We start from the raw sequence: 18,552 nt of genomic DNA, 5'->3' as shown, positions 1-18,552 counted from the left end.
TGAGGAAAGGCTGAGAGAGCTGGGCCTGTTTAGCCTGGAGAAGAGAAGGCTGAGAGGAGATCTTATCAATGTGTACAAGTATCTGAAGGGAGGGTGCCGAGAGGATGGGACCAGACTCTTTTCAGTGGTGCCGAGCGACAGGATGCGAGGCAGCGGGCACAAACTGAAACACAGACAATTCCATCTGAACATGAGGAAATACTTTTTCACTGTGAGGGTGACAGAGCACTGGAACAGGTTGTCCAGAGAGGTTGTGGAGTCTCCTTCTCTGGAGATATTCAAAACACGCCTGGATTCAATCCTGTGCAATGTGCTCTAGGTGACCCTGCTTGAGCAGGGGGTTGGACTGGATGATCTCCAGAGGTCCCTTCCAACCTCAACCATTCTGTGATTCTGTGATTTGTGGAAACTGAATGCAGTGTTAGTGTCCGATGATAATTAGCTCTGTACAAAGCCTCATAGTCTGCTATTGCCCAGAATGAGAAATTTCACCTTAAGATTTAGATAAGTTTTTACTATGACACATAACGGTTCCTACTATTTTTTCCTCATAAACATAAAAAGTGCCTATTTGACTAAATTATGCTTTGTTTCAGCTTTGTTCATGTCTTAAGGTAAAGTCTGGATCAAGACACATATGAGACAAAAAGAACATTTAAACATTTGATCAAGTACAAGCTAGAAGCCAGGCCGTATTTGTTCAGTCAGCAAGTCTCCAGCTCCTTCTACAAGCAAGCAAGCAAAGCGAACCATTTCGCTCACGTCCAAGGAGTGTGGTCTTACTCCTTCCACACTAAGGAAGTCCCTTGAGAAACTCACCCATTTGCTATCCTTATTCAAAGTTAGAGTTAAAAAGCAACTTGCCTTATAACAAGCTCCTGCATGTCACTCCATTAAAAGGGATTGGTCAAATCATGTTGTTCAATCCATTTTCAAAACACCAGTCTTCCCCTGATTTTGTGTTCTTGCTTTTCTCTTCATTAATCGCTACTACATGGTATCTTTGTCTCATACTTTTTGAGCAGTCTAACTGGAACCACAGGACTTCTGGAAAGGAGTCATCTAATTTTCTAAATCCTGAGCTTTGACCCAGTCTTCCATTTACAGAGACAAGTATCTGGTAAGACATTTCATCAGTTTTTTCTGAATTGCTTTATGTAAGGATTTTAATTAATGCTTAACTTCTACTGAATATTTAATTTTATCTAACAGTCTTGCGATGTTGATATGTTGATTTCTTGAATGATGTGCATGTTGTGGCCATTACACACACACACGCACACCCCATGCGAGTGAGGGAGCTGTGTGCTCCTCAAGGTGATGTTTTTGAACATGCTTGTCCAGGTGGATGGTTACCATGGTTACCTGGCATGGCTGAATGGTGCTTTGGCTCTCTGAACTTGACAAATAGATTCTTTTTAATACTGAATAACTTTTTACAATGGTCTTTTCCCAGGATTAATTTTCAGCCACAGTAATAAGTTAAAAGAGTAATATATATATATATAAAATTATATATATAATTATATAAGGAAATCAAAGGCAGTAGCACATTCCAGGCACATTTTTTTCCCCAGAATCTAATCAAGTACAGCTGTGTTATTACAAACTCACACCAACAAGTCTGAGAAGGCGTTTGGAGAAGGGTGCTCATGAGCCACTGCTGAGCTGCGGGAGTCGATTTAAACGTGCTCAGGAGCAGCACTCCCTCCTCACTCTCCTGAGCTCAGGGCACCAGGAAAACAAATTAAGAGAGCATTAGGCAAGCTGGCAAAGCCAAGCTCTGCTTTGTAAGAGCAGATCCCAGCTTTTTACTGGTAGGCCTTGAAGACGCAGCCTTTCACCCTCCTGGCTCCCCAGCCACCACAGCCGCAGTGCCCCTGGGCCCCCTCATCCCTTGCCAGCTGCCCAGCCCTTGCCTTCCCAGAGCCCTGCACTCCCCCAGAAGAGAGAGGGCAACACTGCTGCTGGCAGCGGAGGGGAAGATGGTAGGATGAAGGGACAGTCAGAAAGCCTGCTGTGAGGAAGACCACTGCTGTGTCTCTCCAATACACGTTCCTGGTTCCTCTCGTTGCCTCCTCACCAAAGCAGAGAGCTCAAGTGAATAAGCCCAGCAGAGCGCTAGGGCTTAGACTGCACATGTCGTTTTTGGTGTTTGAGAACAGCCCATCCTTAGCCAGAGAGTTACAAATGCTTTCATGCTCTCTCCTCTGACAGCTTTCTTCCTCCCACTCATCCCCTCAGCCAGTCTCTCCTTTCAAAGCTGAGAATCAGATCACGTTTAATATCTAGTTACATTCCTGGCAAACTCTCACTTTAGCCTGGCCCTGTTTTAACATGTGAAAAAAACATCCATTGTTCAACTCTTGCCATCTGCTCCTCTCCCCCAGAAGCCAAGGCAAAAATACCTCAGTACTTTGAAGAACAGTGTTAATTGGGACCCAAAACATGTACAGACAACCTGACCAGTGGATTATCTTAAAGGCTTTTATGAACGAACTGGACCTGTTTCCTGCCTCCAAGGGTAGGTTAGCATCATTGCTCCCTTTGAAAAGGGGCTGCAGGGAAAGAAAGTAAAATACCATATAAATACAGAAGACAGAATAAATACCTTACTTTGTCACATGGTGGAAGTTAAGAAACAGGACTAGGAATACAGAAAAATGAAGGGGCAACACCAGCCTTCAGAATTTAAATGTTATCTAATTTTAAAGTCGTAGCTTACAGTTAGTAACCAGGCATCAACTAAAGAGAAGAGAACAGGACCAGAGGAATTACCCAGGCTGTCTTATCCTAGCATTCAAAAGCCTTTTGTGTTTCAGTATTGGAGGTAGAGTGCAAAGCTAATGTCATAGAATACATTCTACTCTGAAATGATTTCAGGCAATGGTTTCCTGACTATACCTTCACGGTTATATAAAAGAAAAAACCTACCACACCCAACCTACTCAAACTCAGATTGATTATTTGCTCTAGAGAAAATATACTCTGTCCTTCAGACTTGCACTACTGGTGCGCAGGATGGGTGTGAATTTACTACACATAGAATCACAGTACAATTCAGGTTGGAAGGGACCTTGGCATGTCCCTAATCCAACTTTCTGCACAAAGCAGAGTCAGCTATGGGGTCAGACCATGTTTCTCAGGGCTTTATCCAGCCAGGTCTTGAAGACCTCCAAGGATATAGGCTGCACAACCTCTCTAGGTAACGTATTCCACTGATTGACTGGCCTCACGGGGAAAAAGTTTTTCCTTTTCTCTCATCAGAGCCTCTAGTTTCAACTTATGCCTGTTATCTCTCATCCTCCCACCACACACCACTGAAGAGCTTCTGCCTTGTTGATAACCTCTTTGTAGATACTGGAAGGCTGCTCTTAGGTCCCCCTGAAGCTGTCTCTTCTGCTAACCTCAAAATCTTGTTTACAGACAAAGAGGAAGCATACCAAATATAAGTAAAGCCATGAATTTATTGTTAGTATAACTGAACTCTTAACAGTCTAATTCCAGAATCATTATTACTCTAGGTCTAATTATTACAGAAAAGGAAGAATGATGCAGTTATAATACTTCTATGCAGAAAATTTCTCAGTAATAGTACAATTAAAATTGTAACACATACACACACTTATTTTCTGTCCCTTTTCTTGGTTATGTTCCCCCTTCTATTACTCCTCTGGATCTTAAAGTCAGTAGCTTCAGAAGCAGGAGAGGGTAACATTAAGTCATCAGCCTCTGGAGTCCTTTATCAAGAGGAATATGATGTTGTTGATTTCTTCTTCCTTTTTCTAGGATTCACCTGGAGTCATTTTTATGTTTGCTAACATGCTTTTGACACCTTTCTTTCTTCATTAGTTTATACCTCCACATTACATTCTAATTTATGATATATGGTGCCCTTTACATATGTTTGTTGCTATTTCTTTGTTACCCCAAGAACCAGTTTTGTCCAGCTCCAGGTCTGCATTTCTGTAACTGACCATAAACGAGTGGTTTATAGCCACAAAGTCTCCAGCGACAAGCCTCTGCCTCATCTCTTATCATCCTATGCCTGTACTCCTATATATCACATCCTGATACCTCTGCTATTATAATAGGCCTGTATTTCTCTATACAACTTCATTGTGTTAGAGTTATAAACACCTCACTGTGCACAGAATAATTGCTTGTTACTGCTTGCTATATAGAACTATAGGCGTACCACACAAAGAAAAACAAAAGTAAAACAAATTAGCTGTAGACATCTGGATGGTTAGAGAATTGTCCAATCAAAAACCAAGCAAACAAGGCTACAGGCAGGTCAAGAAAGTTCAGACAGAACCAGCCTGACAAGCCTCACTCCTGAGGCCTTACAAACTCAGTACAAGGCTTATGGCCTGTTACTAGCAATGGTAATACTGTATTACAGGGCTACATGATTACATTTCTCCCAGTTGAACAAGCCCTGTTTTTTCAGCCTCTCCCCAGAGGGCAAGTACTCCAGCCCCCAACCATCTTGGTGGCCTTCCCTTAACTCACTTCAAGTGGTCGACATCTTTCCTGAATGCGGACCCCAAAACTGGACACAGTATTCTAAATGTGGTCCAACACACAACACCAGTTACTCCACAGTAAGTACCATCAATGTGCTCTCCTGCCTTCTGTTTATCAGAGATAATTGCAATCTATTAGCTATTCCAGGAAAGGACGTAATTCTATTTATCTTGCAATGATTTGACTGGTCATTCCCTGAGCTGAATGCTGCTTCTCTCAGAATTTATAAAGGCAGATGGCCATGCATCCAAAGGCTGGTTCAGCTCGTTATGAGCCGAGACAGTAAGGTCACAAGATGTGTATCTAAATGCTAAAGGCTCAAGACATCAGGAACCCTAACAGAGTATCTACTGGCTTGCTTTCCAAACAGCTGGAACAGTTTAAGATGTTACCACCATGACTCTTCATGTTTACTCCCCTGCAGTCCAACTGAAAAGCAGAGAATCAGGCATACCTCATCTTTTTTGACTACTTCAGCTCAAACCACTTTTGCTAGGAAATCTAGCTGACTCACGTAACTCCACATGAGAGCAGATTAAAGAAATTACTCATATGATATTCCTTCAGCAGCTGGGGGTGAGGGGTGCTAGCTTCTAGAATGGTTTACTGTGGTGGTAAAGTAGAAGCAGTGAGCACTTAACCACTCCAGCTAAAACAAAAAAGAAATTTTAGAAGAAATAAAGGCCACCCATTTATCGGGCTATTTAAACATCTCCCCCTAAGTTTAAAGTGCTCGGACAAGCTTAGCTCTGTTTCCTAGTTGAGATGAGATAAAAACAGCCAAAAGACCAAAAATAAATTTGGGGTGACATCCACATGTCTAAGCCCAACACATAACAACACTATTAGATAGTGTATTATGTTAAGAATGATGTTTACACTCTCCTTACCAGATTCCAGCTGGAGTCAGGAAGTGAAGAAGTCCTGAAGCCGTGGCAGTGGGTTTCTTTATGATTAACCGAGACTTCAAGCTCTCAGCTGCACTGTGCAAACACCAAACTGCTTTCTCAACTATCTCTGCTGCAAAGGATCACAATTCTCTTACAAGACACAGCAAAATCTCCTTTTGTACAAGAAGGGAAAACTGTACAAGAGTCTGCCTTCTTTGTTAGAATACTATGTTCTCCTATCACCACCTTTAGGTTTTTAACAGTAGTTGGAGTCTGCTGTAAAACAGACACAGGTGCAAAAAAATGTTCATGACATCCCAGGAATTTTGCCTTTCTTGGGGCCTGTTAACATCCATTTTTCTGAATAATATTTTGCTGCAATATCTTGCATCTAGATCTGTACTAAATTTTAACTTCCATCTGATATTTTTAAAGGGACATAAGGATATGAAATTCAGTCCAGAATATATCACAAGAGGTTCTGAAAGGTGTTCTACCAAACACGTTCCTGAAATAACCCTCATCAGCATCCACACTTGATGGTCAGGCTAAGAATTTTAAAAACTGCAGAGCCGTACCTTTCAGAGGCAATATTGTCTACAATTGGCTCTTAAGTTTGTCAGAGCAGGATTGTATTGTTAAAGCAATAGAGAAACTATCTGAAGAGTGTATATACATGCAATATCCAGCTGCAAGCATCCACTGAAATTATCAGCATGCATATCAGCTCTCATGTGATGTATCGTACCTTCCTCCTTTCCCCCAGCCTCATGCTCTCCTATTTTTTCCCTGTTCAGATTGGGCATGCACTGGGGGAGCAGGGGGAAGAGGAAGGGAGTGTCTTACTGCATTTACATTTTACTGTTATGATTACAAAGTCTCAATCTCATTGAGGCTGGAGCTTTGATGTAAGCAAAACATTTTTGTAATCCCCCCCCTGTTTTCAGTGTACAGGAACTACTGCATGAACAAGTCTTCCTCTGGAAAGATGATGCCCACTGGAATTAAGCGATTCCCAAGGAAATGCTACTCCTCCAAGACAGAGGATTTTGGCACCTGCTGCAATCCAAGCCTTTCCTCCATATGACAGTCCCAGTCTTACCAGTTATTATCCTAGATGCAATTCCTAGGCCTTCCGAAATGGACTGCCAGAAACATTGACTTCAGCCTCCTTGAGACCAAAACAAATAGGGCTGCCATGACAGAGAGCCTGTCTGCACAGGCAAGAGGCATTTGAATTTATCTATATTGTACACAGATTTATAAGACACTCACCATTTGAAAACAGGTTCTTTTTATTCCCTGGTATTTATAACAAATGAAGCATTTCTGTAAACCTCTCATTTTAAGTTTGTACCTTCCTCTCCTAGAGCACTTTCTCTTCACAGCTATCTCATTCCTTTTCTTCTAACGCACAACAGCATGCCCCTTTTTTCCTTTGATTGACTATACCTTCCAAAGCCAGTTAAAACAAACTGCCAACCCATCCTCAAGACTCCTTATGCTAAAGATTCCTTTAAAAATCTGTGGCTCTGCACAGCAATTTAAAAGCATATTCAGCTAAAGCTCATCAGGAGGCGGAAAACTCAAATTGTATAATACCTATAGCTATGGTGTAGGCTATTTGAGTTTACAACCTATTCAGTGAGAAGTCTCTAGACAGTTTCGTTTTAGAGAAACAGTCCTAGCCTGAACTCTAGATATCCACACACACAGAGCCAGAAAGCATGTCGGTGCTGGAGAATGCTGTATTGCTCGTTGTGAAGCATCCAGCCTCATGAGACAGCTTCTGTGGGCACCATGTAGAAAGGGGGACCGGGAGAAGCACACACAGAAAAGAAAAAGACAAAACTGGAAAAAGCAGTGTTACATTACCTATAGCATATCATAGGATAATTCAGGTTGGAAGGGACCTCGGGAGAGCTGTAGTCCAGCCTCCTGCTCCAAGTAAGGTCAGCTATAATAAGGTTGGATCATGCTGTTCAGGGCTTTATCCAGTCTGGTCTTGAAAATCTCCAAGGTGCAGACTGAACCACCTCTCTGGGCAACCTAGTCCACTGACCATCCTCAGGGTGAAAAGATTTTTTCCTTACATCTAGGCACAACTCCTCATTTCAACTTATGCCTGTTCTCTCTTGTCCTCCCACCATGCATCCCTGAGAAGAACCTGGCTCTGCCTCATTAAATAGTTTTTTTTTTTTTTTTTTTTTTTTTAATGTTCAGCTACACAGTATAGTATCTTTGATTACAGGAGTAGCCCAGACTTCTATGAGATGAATAAAGTTTGTGTCTTTAGCGAGATGGAGCAGAAATGCAAATGAACTAACCTTCCAATGGGCTCCATTTGATTCTAGCAGCAAGGAGCAACTCCAGCAATTAGAAGAGAGTGATCCAGGGAGTCAATGGCCCCTCTTGCAAAAGAGGGACCTTATTTTTCATTAATTATTTTACAATATTAGTATTTTTAAAAAATTGTTCCAGATTGATACACAAAGCATCAGTTTCTGAAAAGCAAAGTTTCCACAGACAAGCAGCCCTGAGCAGCTCAGGTAAGGGATAAACATAATCAACCTTATTAAACCAACAAACCAAGTTTATTTATAGAAGTCTGTACATTTGTAATGAACTATGCTAGAACACCAATGAAACAAAGCAAACAAATCTCTCCCCCTCTAATGAGTGGGAGGTATAGTCACTCACCTTTACATGCACTTAAAGGAAAAAAGATTACAGCTTTCATACACAGTTCTGTAACTATTCAAGAAAAGTACTTTCTTGATGTATTATTCTTAACATAAGAGGTTTGCATGATGACTTACTGACTGTTGCCTTTCTCAAAAAACAGTATTTCAGCAAAATCCAGAGACTTTGAGAAGTTGGAGTTTCATAGTTGCAGATAACTAGTACATAGTCACATCATTCAAACCTGCACTCTAAACTCACGGCATCTCCTCTGTTTTGATTATCTGCACTAACAGTTATTTGCAACACTGTACGCATCTTGCCAGCACTTTGACTGTACAGCCTATTCACGTGTTACCAAAATGTAAAAGTCTGCTGAAACCAATATAACAAGGGCAAGCATATTAAAAATACTGGATCTGAGTTAATTTTACCTTCAGAGACCACTTTTCACTGCACCCCAAAGCTCTGAGACATTTTTATGAGCAAAGCAAGACCTACATTGCATGATTTTGCAATTATTTCTGAAAAGCATCATAGGGCGATTATTTTGAAACTTAATTTGCAATAGCCAGTTTTAATTATTATTTTTTATTACAAATCTGTAACATCATTGAAGCGGTTGCAAAACCAAAATTGTATCAAATGCATATCTACATGGTGGATCATGATGTCTCCTATGAAGTTACCATGGCGGATTCCATAAATCCACTCTTAAAGTTAAAAGTACACATATGCAAGAGCCTACAACAACTCCAAAGAAGCTGCTAAAATAGGCCATCAAACAAAGCAGTCTATGATTACATATTTACAGAATAATCCATGTAAGTCCTAGATTGTGGACTATTCAGTAAATAAGTATTGAAGGATCCCTAATTATTTGTTTACATGGTAGCTAAGAGCTGCTTCATAGGTCGATTTTCATTCTATACACAGTTCATAATATCAATCTGCACACAATTACGTTTTTTTTTTTTTTTTAAACTACCATTTAAAAAAAAGGAATAAGAGAAAGTTAAATATAAGAACTAGATTAAAATTTCATTAAGAATCCAACAAGAAAGCATCAAACACAGGCTTAAAAATAACCAGTGTATGATTTCAGAAAAATAGTAATGCTCTGACATAGGAAGAGCATCAGCATTTTCCCTCTTCAGAGTCCCCCAGAAACATTCCTATCCAGTTCAGTGCTTAAGTTAGCATATAGGTACTGGCCTGAGTAGGAACAAACACGTGCTTGCACGCTTACCTGAATGAGGGCCCCTGACCTGCAAGATTTCTAATTCTCTTTTAATTTAGTTCTTAGCTCCATATATTCAGTTGTATCTTGTTTGGAAAAGCTCTTTTTTAAATGTCACTTATATTTACACTTTGATTTTTTACACCTGAGTGATAATTGAGCTGTCACCTTGTGTCCAGTCAAACATTCCATAAAACCATACAATTTTTGTGCTACTGTTGCACTCCACATGTACCAGTTTATATGAAAAACGTGCATCAGCTACTGCTTTTGTACTTCACCCACTGAGCTTTCTACTATTGTGTCCTTCCCCTTTCACACAAAGCAGTTGTTGTTTAATTTTTTGTTTGTTTATAGAAGCCAAGTTTAAATGGTTCACAAAGCAGAAAACAAAGTGAGCTGGAACCCAGTGAAGACAAGATGACTTAAGAAATATGTGATATTGGAGGCTTGGAGAAGAAGTTAAATCCCAACCAACGAGCACCCCAGGGGCATCCCATATAGAGCTACTCCACTCAGTTACAGCTGGAGACTCCAGACGTGCTGTAGATGACAAGTTTCACATCAAGATCTACGTACATATCTCTCAGTTAAGTGTAAGAAAAAAAAAAAAAAAAAAAAAGGGGAACATGAAGTTAAACAGCTATATCAGCCAAGCCGTTTTAGTAAGAAGAATCACATTTAATGAGTATCTTTCTTGCAATTTCAGATGCTCAAGTACAGCTGGTAGAAATTCAAAACAGCCGTAAAGAACTGTGACAGACGGATACAAATAGTACTGCAGCTTAAAAATGATAAAAAACACCTGAAAAAAAAGTCACACAACCCTCCCAAAAAAATTTACACTTTGAACCTAAGCCAGTTTTTGAAGATTCCCTTCTCCAGAGCTAGGATGAAGGAGGAAGAAGAGGAGGAAGAAAGTGCAGATGACCTTCCAGCCACAAAGGTCTTGCGCCAATGTTTATTCACCATGCCTGTGGTGGTATGTAAGGGGAGATCACCAAGTGCTGATTCTGCAACCACCAAAGAGATTCCTATGGAAATCCAGACCTCAGGCTAATACTGAACACAGAGTGGACCAACGAGCTGCATGAACAAAATAAAAACAAAACTCAAACTAAAAGAAATGGGAAAACCCCAAATAGCACAGATCCACATTTGTGAGGGAGGCAGGAGGAAAGGGCAAGAAGGGAGGTCTATACAGTAAATAGTTGAATGGTTTATGTTACAGATGACTGGCAGTTTTAAAGAGTCTCTTCCCAGCTCCATTGCTGCTCCAATCCAGACGGGAGAACTGAAAAGGGAAGAAGAAAAGGTAGGACATCATCATGGAGCATGCAGGATCAGAAGCAGCAGAGTGGGCATGCTCAAATAAGCCCCCTCCTCTTTTTGTAGTCCTCCAAGTTCAATGACCGCCGAGGGGCACCATCTTTTGCTGGTGGAGCCTTGGAAGTGATGGCCAGCGCCTTAGACTCTGTTGGGGATAAGAGAAGAGTGAGGACCAAAGTACATGGAAACCATGGATTTTTACTTGTTGCTTTTGTGACAACTTCATTTGGCTTCTCTGGTAAACATCAGTTTAAATCTTCAGTTAAGAAAATAGCCAGTTTACAGTTGCTTAAAGACATTCAGTTCTGACTCAATTTGTTTGTCCTGCTTACTCCGTTTCCTAAGAAAACTACTCTGCAGCACACTGAAATAACAATACAGACAGAGCTTTCAGGCTGAGTTCTGGGATCTCTCTTATAGGTCATTATCCCATGAGACCAGCAAGCACAACAGATCACCTTATTACAGGTAATAAGGGGACAGAAGTCAGATCTCCTACCCATGTCTATGATACATGTGTTAACCAAGCCCCAGATTCCTCTCCTGTTAAGAAAGGAGGCTGCACAAAGCAAGATGCCCAAACACTGTTCTGTCTGAGAAAAAACAGCCACACTTAAATCCCTACCCCTCTCTCTCTCTCTCATATCCTTCTCTTTTCAGCACACCTTCCTGGCTTTCTGTGTCCGTCAGTTGGCTAGTCCTCAGTTGCTTTGCAGCTCTGATGTTCATAATTTTCACTACCCTCACCACTTCAGGAAGTCTCCTACTCTTGCCATCCTACTTTATTCTACACAATCTTATGTCCAGAGTTTCAATCTTAATCTAGTTTGGAAAGATTTAACTCTCCTACTTTCCCTTCTTGACAAGGTTTTTAAGTCTTTGTGAATTCCTACAGTAGATCAACTAAATTGTTGTCCTCCAAGAATCCTCAGCTCTAAACCTTCCAGCAACACAAGGGAAAATAATCCTCATGAGTCTAATTGCTATACTCCCATGCTTTCCCTCCATTAGAAAAGTCTGTTCAGGCTCCAAACTGTTCTTCCCACAGATCTCTTTGTCATCTTGACTTTGAAGGCCTGAGTACTTGGAAGGGTCAGCAAGTTCAAGCAGGGAGTGAAGGTGTGCTTATGGACATAGTTTGTTGGTCCCTCTCAAATTTTCCTTTAAAACTATCTCTTATCAAAGTTTGGAAGTAGCAACTTGGTAAGAAGCAGGTTCAAAACCAAATAAAAATATTTTATCCACCTAGCATGTAGATAGACTATGGAACAGGACATCACAGATACCAAATGCTTATCTGGCTTCAAAAGTGATTAAACAAATTCATTGAGCAAGTATCAAGGATGATATCAAGGTAGATATCAAGGCTTATTAAATAAAACATCAGCTGTTCCTCAAGGATTATCTGAGCTACAGATACTGTAGACTGGAAGAGTATATTGGGAAATTCTTTACTCCTTTTTCTCCCTAGGCACTCAGAGCAAGGATACTGGGATACACAGGCTTTCAGTCTAACATGGCATAGCTGTTCTTGTTTTCTTAAAGGATATCACTAGCACACATTCCCCCTCTCTTCAATTCAAGGTACTTGCCAGGACGACAAACACAGACCCCTTGCTCCCATCTCCAAGTCCACCGCTGATTTGTATTCTGGAGAAACTGAGCTCCACCACAGCGATTACCTTCCCATACACAACTGAAACACCTACCTGAGCTGGGAACCTGAAGATCAATCTTTACATCAAAGTCATGCACTTTAAAAAGATCTTCTGAGAGGTCACTGGCTGATTTAGAGTTCACATCCTTATCCTTCCCCTGACCCTGAAATAAAAACTACAGGTAAATCTGCAACCCATATCTGTCCAAATAAATGTCAGATAGAAGTAATTCCTCCCACTCCTGTCACATACATATTTAGTTTCACTTTCCTATTGCTAGAGAAACTGAATTTTCTTTCCCCAAGGAAGAAAAAGCTGCTCCTTTTCTGCAAGAATGCTCTCCAGGATACTATTTCTAGAACTAAAGCATGCACACCTACTATTAGTCATAGGCTTCTAGAGTAAAATAGTGATAGTGGAGGTGGGGAAATGCAGCAGAGACAGAAAGGGAAACTTGCCTTACTCATGTCCTTTGGAGCATCTGGTAATACACCAGATCCATATTTTGCATTTAGCTGTGCAAGGATGGCAGCTTGGACAGCAGGATCTCTGGACTGTAGCAAGAGGGAGGAGGGAGGGAGGAGAAAAAGAGAAAAGATTAAATTGGTGAAAACTATAGAAGACCAGCCATTTGGTTAAGAAAGTGCTCATATCCATGAATCTAAAACCATAAGAGGCTGTAGATGAGTTAACACAATCTTCAGGATCCCTGAAACAGTTAAAATCATCCAGATACCTGTGTAATGCATCCAACAGTGAGTACTGGATAAAAGTTATCCTCCAGAAAGTCTTCATTTGAGAAGAGAAATAAATTACTTCTTGATGTGGTTTGTTCCTGTGACTGATCTTAATGCTAACCTTAGATGCATTTGCTTTTAGCTTACAGTCCTGGCTGGAACATTCTACTAGAGAGAAGAAATCTTTAAAAAAAACTTTTCTTTATGTGGTAATAGCTGTATACTGTAATAAAGCTACTCAACTATGATTCTTCTTTTTAATAAAGATTTAACTCAAGTATTGCAATGAAATACTTCTATTGTTTTATCCACTTGTGGAGACTGATGAGAGCCAACCCAAACAATTTTTTAAAATACTGATATCAGAACTGCATACAAGATACCAGAATAGACTTTAACAAAGCCATATTGTTTAGAAGTAGGAGCTGATCACTCCACCTGGCTATCCACCATTTATACAGCTATGGATTGCACTAGAAGTTTTGCCACTGTATCACAGTGAAAGTTATTGTTCAACTACTTTATCCATCACAGTCTCAAAATGCTTAGTCTCCTCTCCTTGCCAGATCTTTTAGAAAAGTCTCAACTAATTAGAAGCAAAACTCACAGCTAAAGCAAGCAGTCTTCCCAACAGTAACCAAATGAGTAATTATACATACAAGAACTCACTACAGAAATACAAACCGCAGTTTCTTCTCCATGTACATACCCATATCACTTACATCCTTCACACTTTGCTATAGAAAAGTGGATGTATTGCTTTTTCCTTCTTTGGGGAAACTGCAATCAGGATCGCTCAATTATATCTCACTTTGGCATCTGGAGTGTTTATAGCATATGGCATAGCTGGGTTATCCTACTGCTTCTCTTTTCTACTTTCTGCATTACATTGGTTCCTCTCTCTCTGCAAATCGCCTCAGTTGGTAATCATTTGCCTTCAGTATTACACTCACATTAGACACTATCGTGGGCTTGCACTGCCGTCTAGTAAAGGGGTCCATTTGTTGGTTTTTCATGCTGTGACTTTCAGCCTGAAGAAGAAAAGTACATGGTTTTGCACAGTTAGCTATCTGTACCCTTGTAAATCCTCCCACAGCACCCCATATACCTACCTGCACCCCAACCATATATGCCATCAAGGTCAGAGGAAAAACAGCAATAGCATTACACACTAGAAAGAACATCACATTCACAGTGCTATGCTTCAAAGGGCAGACTGCCTTATTGAATACAACATGGAAAATAGCTGCACAACTCTTAGGGTAACTGTTGGGCCTAAACTTTCGTTAACAAGCTTAATTTTTCCCCAAATAAAAGTGTCACCACAGAGAACAGAATTTACTATTTTCTCCTCTGAAGTCTGACTTCTGGTTCCTATCCCGTACAAAATGGGGGGGGGGGGGCAATGTACTAAGTCACTATTACATCAGTAATCTCCTGATAATTGAGTTAATCAAAGAGATAAAGCTATCTTCTTACAAAAATATCACTTGCTATATTGACAGATTTTATGGGTTATTAAAAAAGTAGAATGACTTCAGCATGCAATTATATCCATTCACACCAATTCGTCTCTTCTTGTACAGAAAAATTAATTCAGCATTATTTACCACAAGAGCCTTCTCAGACTCCACAATATTCCATTCTCTATTCCTCTGGTTGATGTAACTGCAAAAATAAATAGATAATTATCATGTAACAAGCCCTACACAACAGAATGCCTGACAACATTCTTGCAGCTTCGTGATCATGAATTCACAAGTTACTCTTATTGCAACACAACCACTACCTGGGGTATAGGGAACAGATTTTGTATTTTTGATGGTTTAGCTGAATGACACATACAAGCAAGAGGAGAGAGGCAAACACTAGAAGAACTATCATGACACACACTTCAGGAATACATCATACAGGAAAGAGGAGTCAAAACCTAGCAATTAACTCACTACCACACTAGTTTCTCCTCACTGTGTATCCTAATTAACACTGTTTTAAGAAGTTCCCAGTACTTGTTTCTTACCTGATGGCAGAAATGTTTTTTGTTCGTTGACGATCCAGGGCCTCTGCTCTTTCCTCAAGCTCATTAAGCTGATCTTGAATTTGTTTGGCCTTATCTTGGTCCCCCAAGTCCTCAGCCATGGCCTTCAACCAAACAGTAACTCATTAGGCATAACTCTTTAGCACAGAGCTAGTCAGAAAAACGAGGGACAGATCCATGAATCAACCAGCTAACTCTATTCCAGTTGCAAGTGTTCCACACCATGTGGTAAGAATACAACAAGGAGCTAAACTGTACTTATAGATGGAAGCAAAGAAAAAAAAGAGACTTCTTATTCCAAAAAACACTTTTGAAAAACCTTCAAAACCCTTGAAACTACTGAAGACTTAGGAACACCAGTCTGAGCATGAATAGGAGAAGTAATCAGTCAGATGATTGAAGTTACAGCTTTGATTAAAATTTAATACTGATATTGCCAGCCCAGGAAGAGAGTGATTATTTCTGCAATTGTCATTGCCACTTACTTTGGAGAGTCTGAATCTCCCTATTGCAACACCAGATCAATAACAGTAGCTTACTATGCCACCTGGTGACAACAGAGAGCAATTGCAATCTTCTGCAATGGAAAACTTACATGTTTGTGCATAGTAAAAGGGTGACCAAACAATACAGTTAAGGCAAAGAACATGAACTCTGTTTTTATTATATTTGAAGCATGAATGGATTGAAAAAGGTCCACACAAACAAAAAAAATGCTATATCAATCTTTATCTTCACAGATATTTAGGATTGCTCCTTTACTTGAATTCTGGGCTTTGACTCCTCAAGTAGAATACTCAAAGCCCTGCACTGTTAGGTCTGTTCATTCCAGGAGGCTTACACGTAAGAGCAGTCCAGTGGCAAGTAAATACTTCAGCAAGGTATTCTTTTCAGTGCAAACTACTATCCCTCCCCTGCCACCCCTCCCCCCCCCCAAAAAAGAGTGACAATTCAGTCACACTGGGTAAAAGACAGTTCAACACATGCCCTTTTTTTTTTTCTCCAAAGAAGAAAGAAAAATAATTTAACTTTCAAGAGTTACTTAGGGATACCCTGCAAAAAAGAAAATAAGTTTCTACAGCAAAACAACTTAAGAGCTTCTTGTCCAAAAGACACAAAAAGGGGTAGCTAGAATATTTGGAAGTTGCTCGTAGTGAAAGAACTTAATAGCTTAAACCGGGTTCTAAGTTTTCTGAACCCAGCAATGAACCTTGAGATCAGCCTTTCAGCTGCATAATTAAAGTCAAGCTTACTGCTGACTACTGCCAAAATCCAGTTCAGCGCCAGTTCTTCAAAATCAAAGACTGCATTAAGCTTGTAGGCATCATCTCATCTCTCACCTTCTCCTTCAAAAGCTGAGTTTTCTTCATGGCATAATTTGGAGGGGCTTTTCTGAACCTTTCCTTCTCTTTCACAATCTGTAAGATGCAAAGAAAACAGCAAAGATATGCTGTTATTAAATGATAATTTCAGTACTTGGACACTAGAAGAGACAGATCAGTACCCTCTAAGAAATGTGGTTACTGCCACAGAATTTTACTCATGCTCTCTCTCTGTAGCATTTTTTAATTTGCGACTTGGTAATGAGTTATAGCTCCATTCCCCTCATTTATGACCTATAAAAAAAAACTGACGCTAATCACATTTGATGAGTATTAAGCAAGTAAGAAGCTGCAGAAACCATGATAACTGCATCTATCATGACACTGTTAGCTTTTCAGAACTTGAAAACTAGGTCATCTTACTCAAGTTGGAAGTTCAGAGCTCTGCAAGACAAGTTCAATATGAGGGAACAGGGCACAGGGGGTCAAGTAAAGCAAGCGTGAGCGCTGAACAAGAGCTGGATCACTGAGCTACTCTAACCAGTTATCTGACTTCACATTGAGCCTTTTATTTTCTTTTTAGTAAGCAGATACCATGATCATTTTGCTTTGGAAGAGCTAATGCTTTGCTCTGAGTTCCTGTTACCTCTGAGCACTGCCATAGCCTCACTAAAACACCTTGTTTACCTCCTCAATGTCCTGGTCATTGAACTTGTAGTTGAGGGCTTCTTTGATGGACACTTCCTTCTTGTTTATCTCATCTAGTGTGGGTAGCTGCATCCCAGCAGAGAACATCTAAGCACAGGTGAAAGAGGTTACTTTCCACTTAAAATATCCTTGGCAGAAGGCTTCTAGGAAGAAACTAAGTTCTGGCAAACTTACCGCTTCCTTCCACTTCATGAACTCACTTTCAGTAAATTCCTGATTTGAAACAAACTCCAAACGAAATACGCGCTGATCACTGCCATGCCTGCAACAAGAAAATGTAACAATGTCTCTCTCTGACGGTAGAGCGCTGTGATTTAGATCTATAGGTGTAAACAGACTTGAGGAACCCAAAATCAGGTTAGAGACAGTGGAGGCTACTCTTTTGGCTCACATGCTATCTACTTCAAACAGGTCAACCACCATTTAGGAGCTTTAGACAGATACCAGTACCAAGTGACAGCAAGTCTGTAGGAGACAGTCACCCAGCTGTGGCAATAATAGCTCCAGCAGGAGACAGACAGACCTCTCTCACACCTAAACCTTATATACCCTATTCAGCGATCCATTGCATGACCTTCAGAAACACAAGACTCTCTCACTTTCCACTTTGATCAGTAGAAGTAACCTTTAAGCAGGACTGAATTATACAATGCTGAAGCCAACCCCTTTCTAACTTCTCATTCATCAGCAAGTCAAGAGCCAGAAATCCTCAAAGATTATATTCTGCTGAGCACTTCCTTTGGCACTACCAACTAAACTACTACTACTAAACACTACTAAAACTAGCTGTCATGGTGCAAAATTCAATTTAAACACAAAGCGCTCTCTCCTGAGAGAGCAAGCCTTTAATAGCCTAAGAAGCTATTAAATATCACGATGCACTTATGTAAGACTGTCTTTTGTTACTCCAAGCATGCACCCATGTCCATTCTCCATGTGTTACTGCTTCACCCAAATAGTTAACATCTTGTCATCCTGGCTCACCAGAATGTTTTCTATTGTAACTATTAGCCTGCACCTCATGATCTTTATAATAGCCATAAGAACAACTGAGAAATCTGATGCTATATTCAGTTTCCTCCCTCCAAAGTGCTGTTCACGTTGTAACACATAAAGGCATATGTGGTTGGTTCTGATGCAAGTGACATGCATTTCTAACACCCAATTTTAATAATGGTGGAGAAAGATAGAAAAGAATATGGCAAAGCCCAACAGGTACATACAATCCTGGGTTACCAAAGCAATTGAAATGCTCAGATGTCAACACAAACACAGGTCCTCAGGTGAGACTTTTGTCATTTCACTATGCCTTAAGTGGGAAAAAGAACTTTCAAACAGAAGGTGTCATAGCAAGACCCACTCTCCTGCTTAGCTCTCATCTCCAAACCACACGCGGAACATCACATGCTTTAAAAAAA

General features: G+C 40.3%; 1 protein-coding gene across 2 annotated transcripts in view; it reads right to left on the bottom strand.

The window, feature by feature from the left end:
* Nucleotides 1-7,992: 7,992 nt before the first annotated feature.
* Nucleotides 7,993-18,552, bottom strand: part of RTF1 (RTF1 homolog, Paf1/RNA polymerase II complex component) — a 30,079-nt gene continuing 19,519 nt past the window's right edge. For both annotated transcript variants that reach the window (XM_026065806.1, XM_026065808.1), the window contains 9 exons: nucleotides 17,309-17,396; nucleotides 17,114-17,221; nucleotides 16,445-16,522; nucleotides 15,087-15,208; nucleotides 14,677-14,734; nucleotides 14,020-14,097; nucleotides 12,788-12,883; nucleotides 12,381-12,492; nucleotides 7,993-10,816 (listed from right to left, as the gene is read on the bottom strand). In XM_026065806.1, the coding sequence (XP_025921591.1) occupies nucleotides 10,710-10,816; nucleotides 12,381-12,492; nucleotides 12,788-12,883; nucleotides 14,020-14,097; nucleotides 14,677-14,734; nucleotides 15,087-15,208; nucleotides 16,445-16,522; nucleotides 17,114-17,221; nucleotides 17,309-17,396 (847 nt within the window). In that variant the 3' untranslated portion in view covers nucleotides 7,993-10,709. The remainder of the gene's footprint in view (nucleotides 10,817-12,380; nucleotides 12,493-12,787; nucleotides 12,884-14,019; nucleotides 14,098-14,676; nucleotides 14,735-15,086; nucleotides 15,209-16,444; nucleotides 16,523-17,113; nucleotides 17,222-17,308; nucleotides 17,397-18,552) is intronic.

This window comes from Apteryx rowi, unplaced genomic scaffold (genome assembly GCF_003343035.1).
Source record: "Apteryx rowi isolate R43461 unplaced genomic scaffold, aptRow1 scaffold_232, whole genome shotgun sequence".
Lineage (NCBI taxonomy): Eukaryota > Metazoa > Chordata > Aves > Apterygiformes > Apterygidae > Apteryx > Apteryx rowi.
This window is presented reverse-complemented; position numbering and strand designations above follow the sequence as displayed.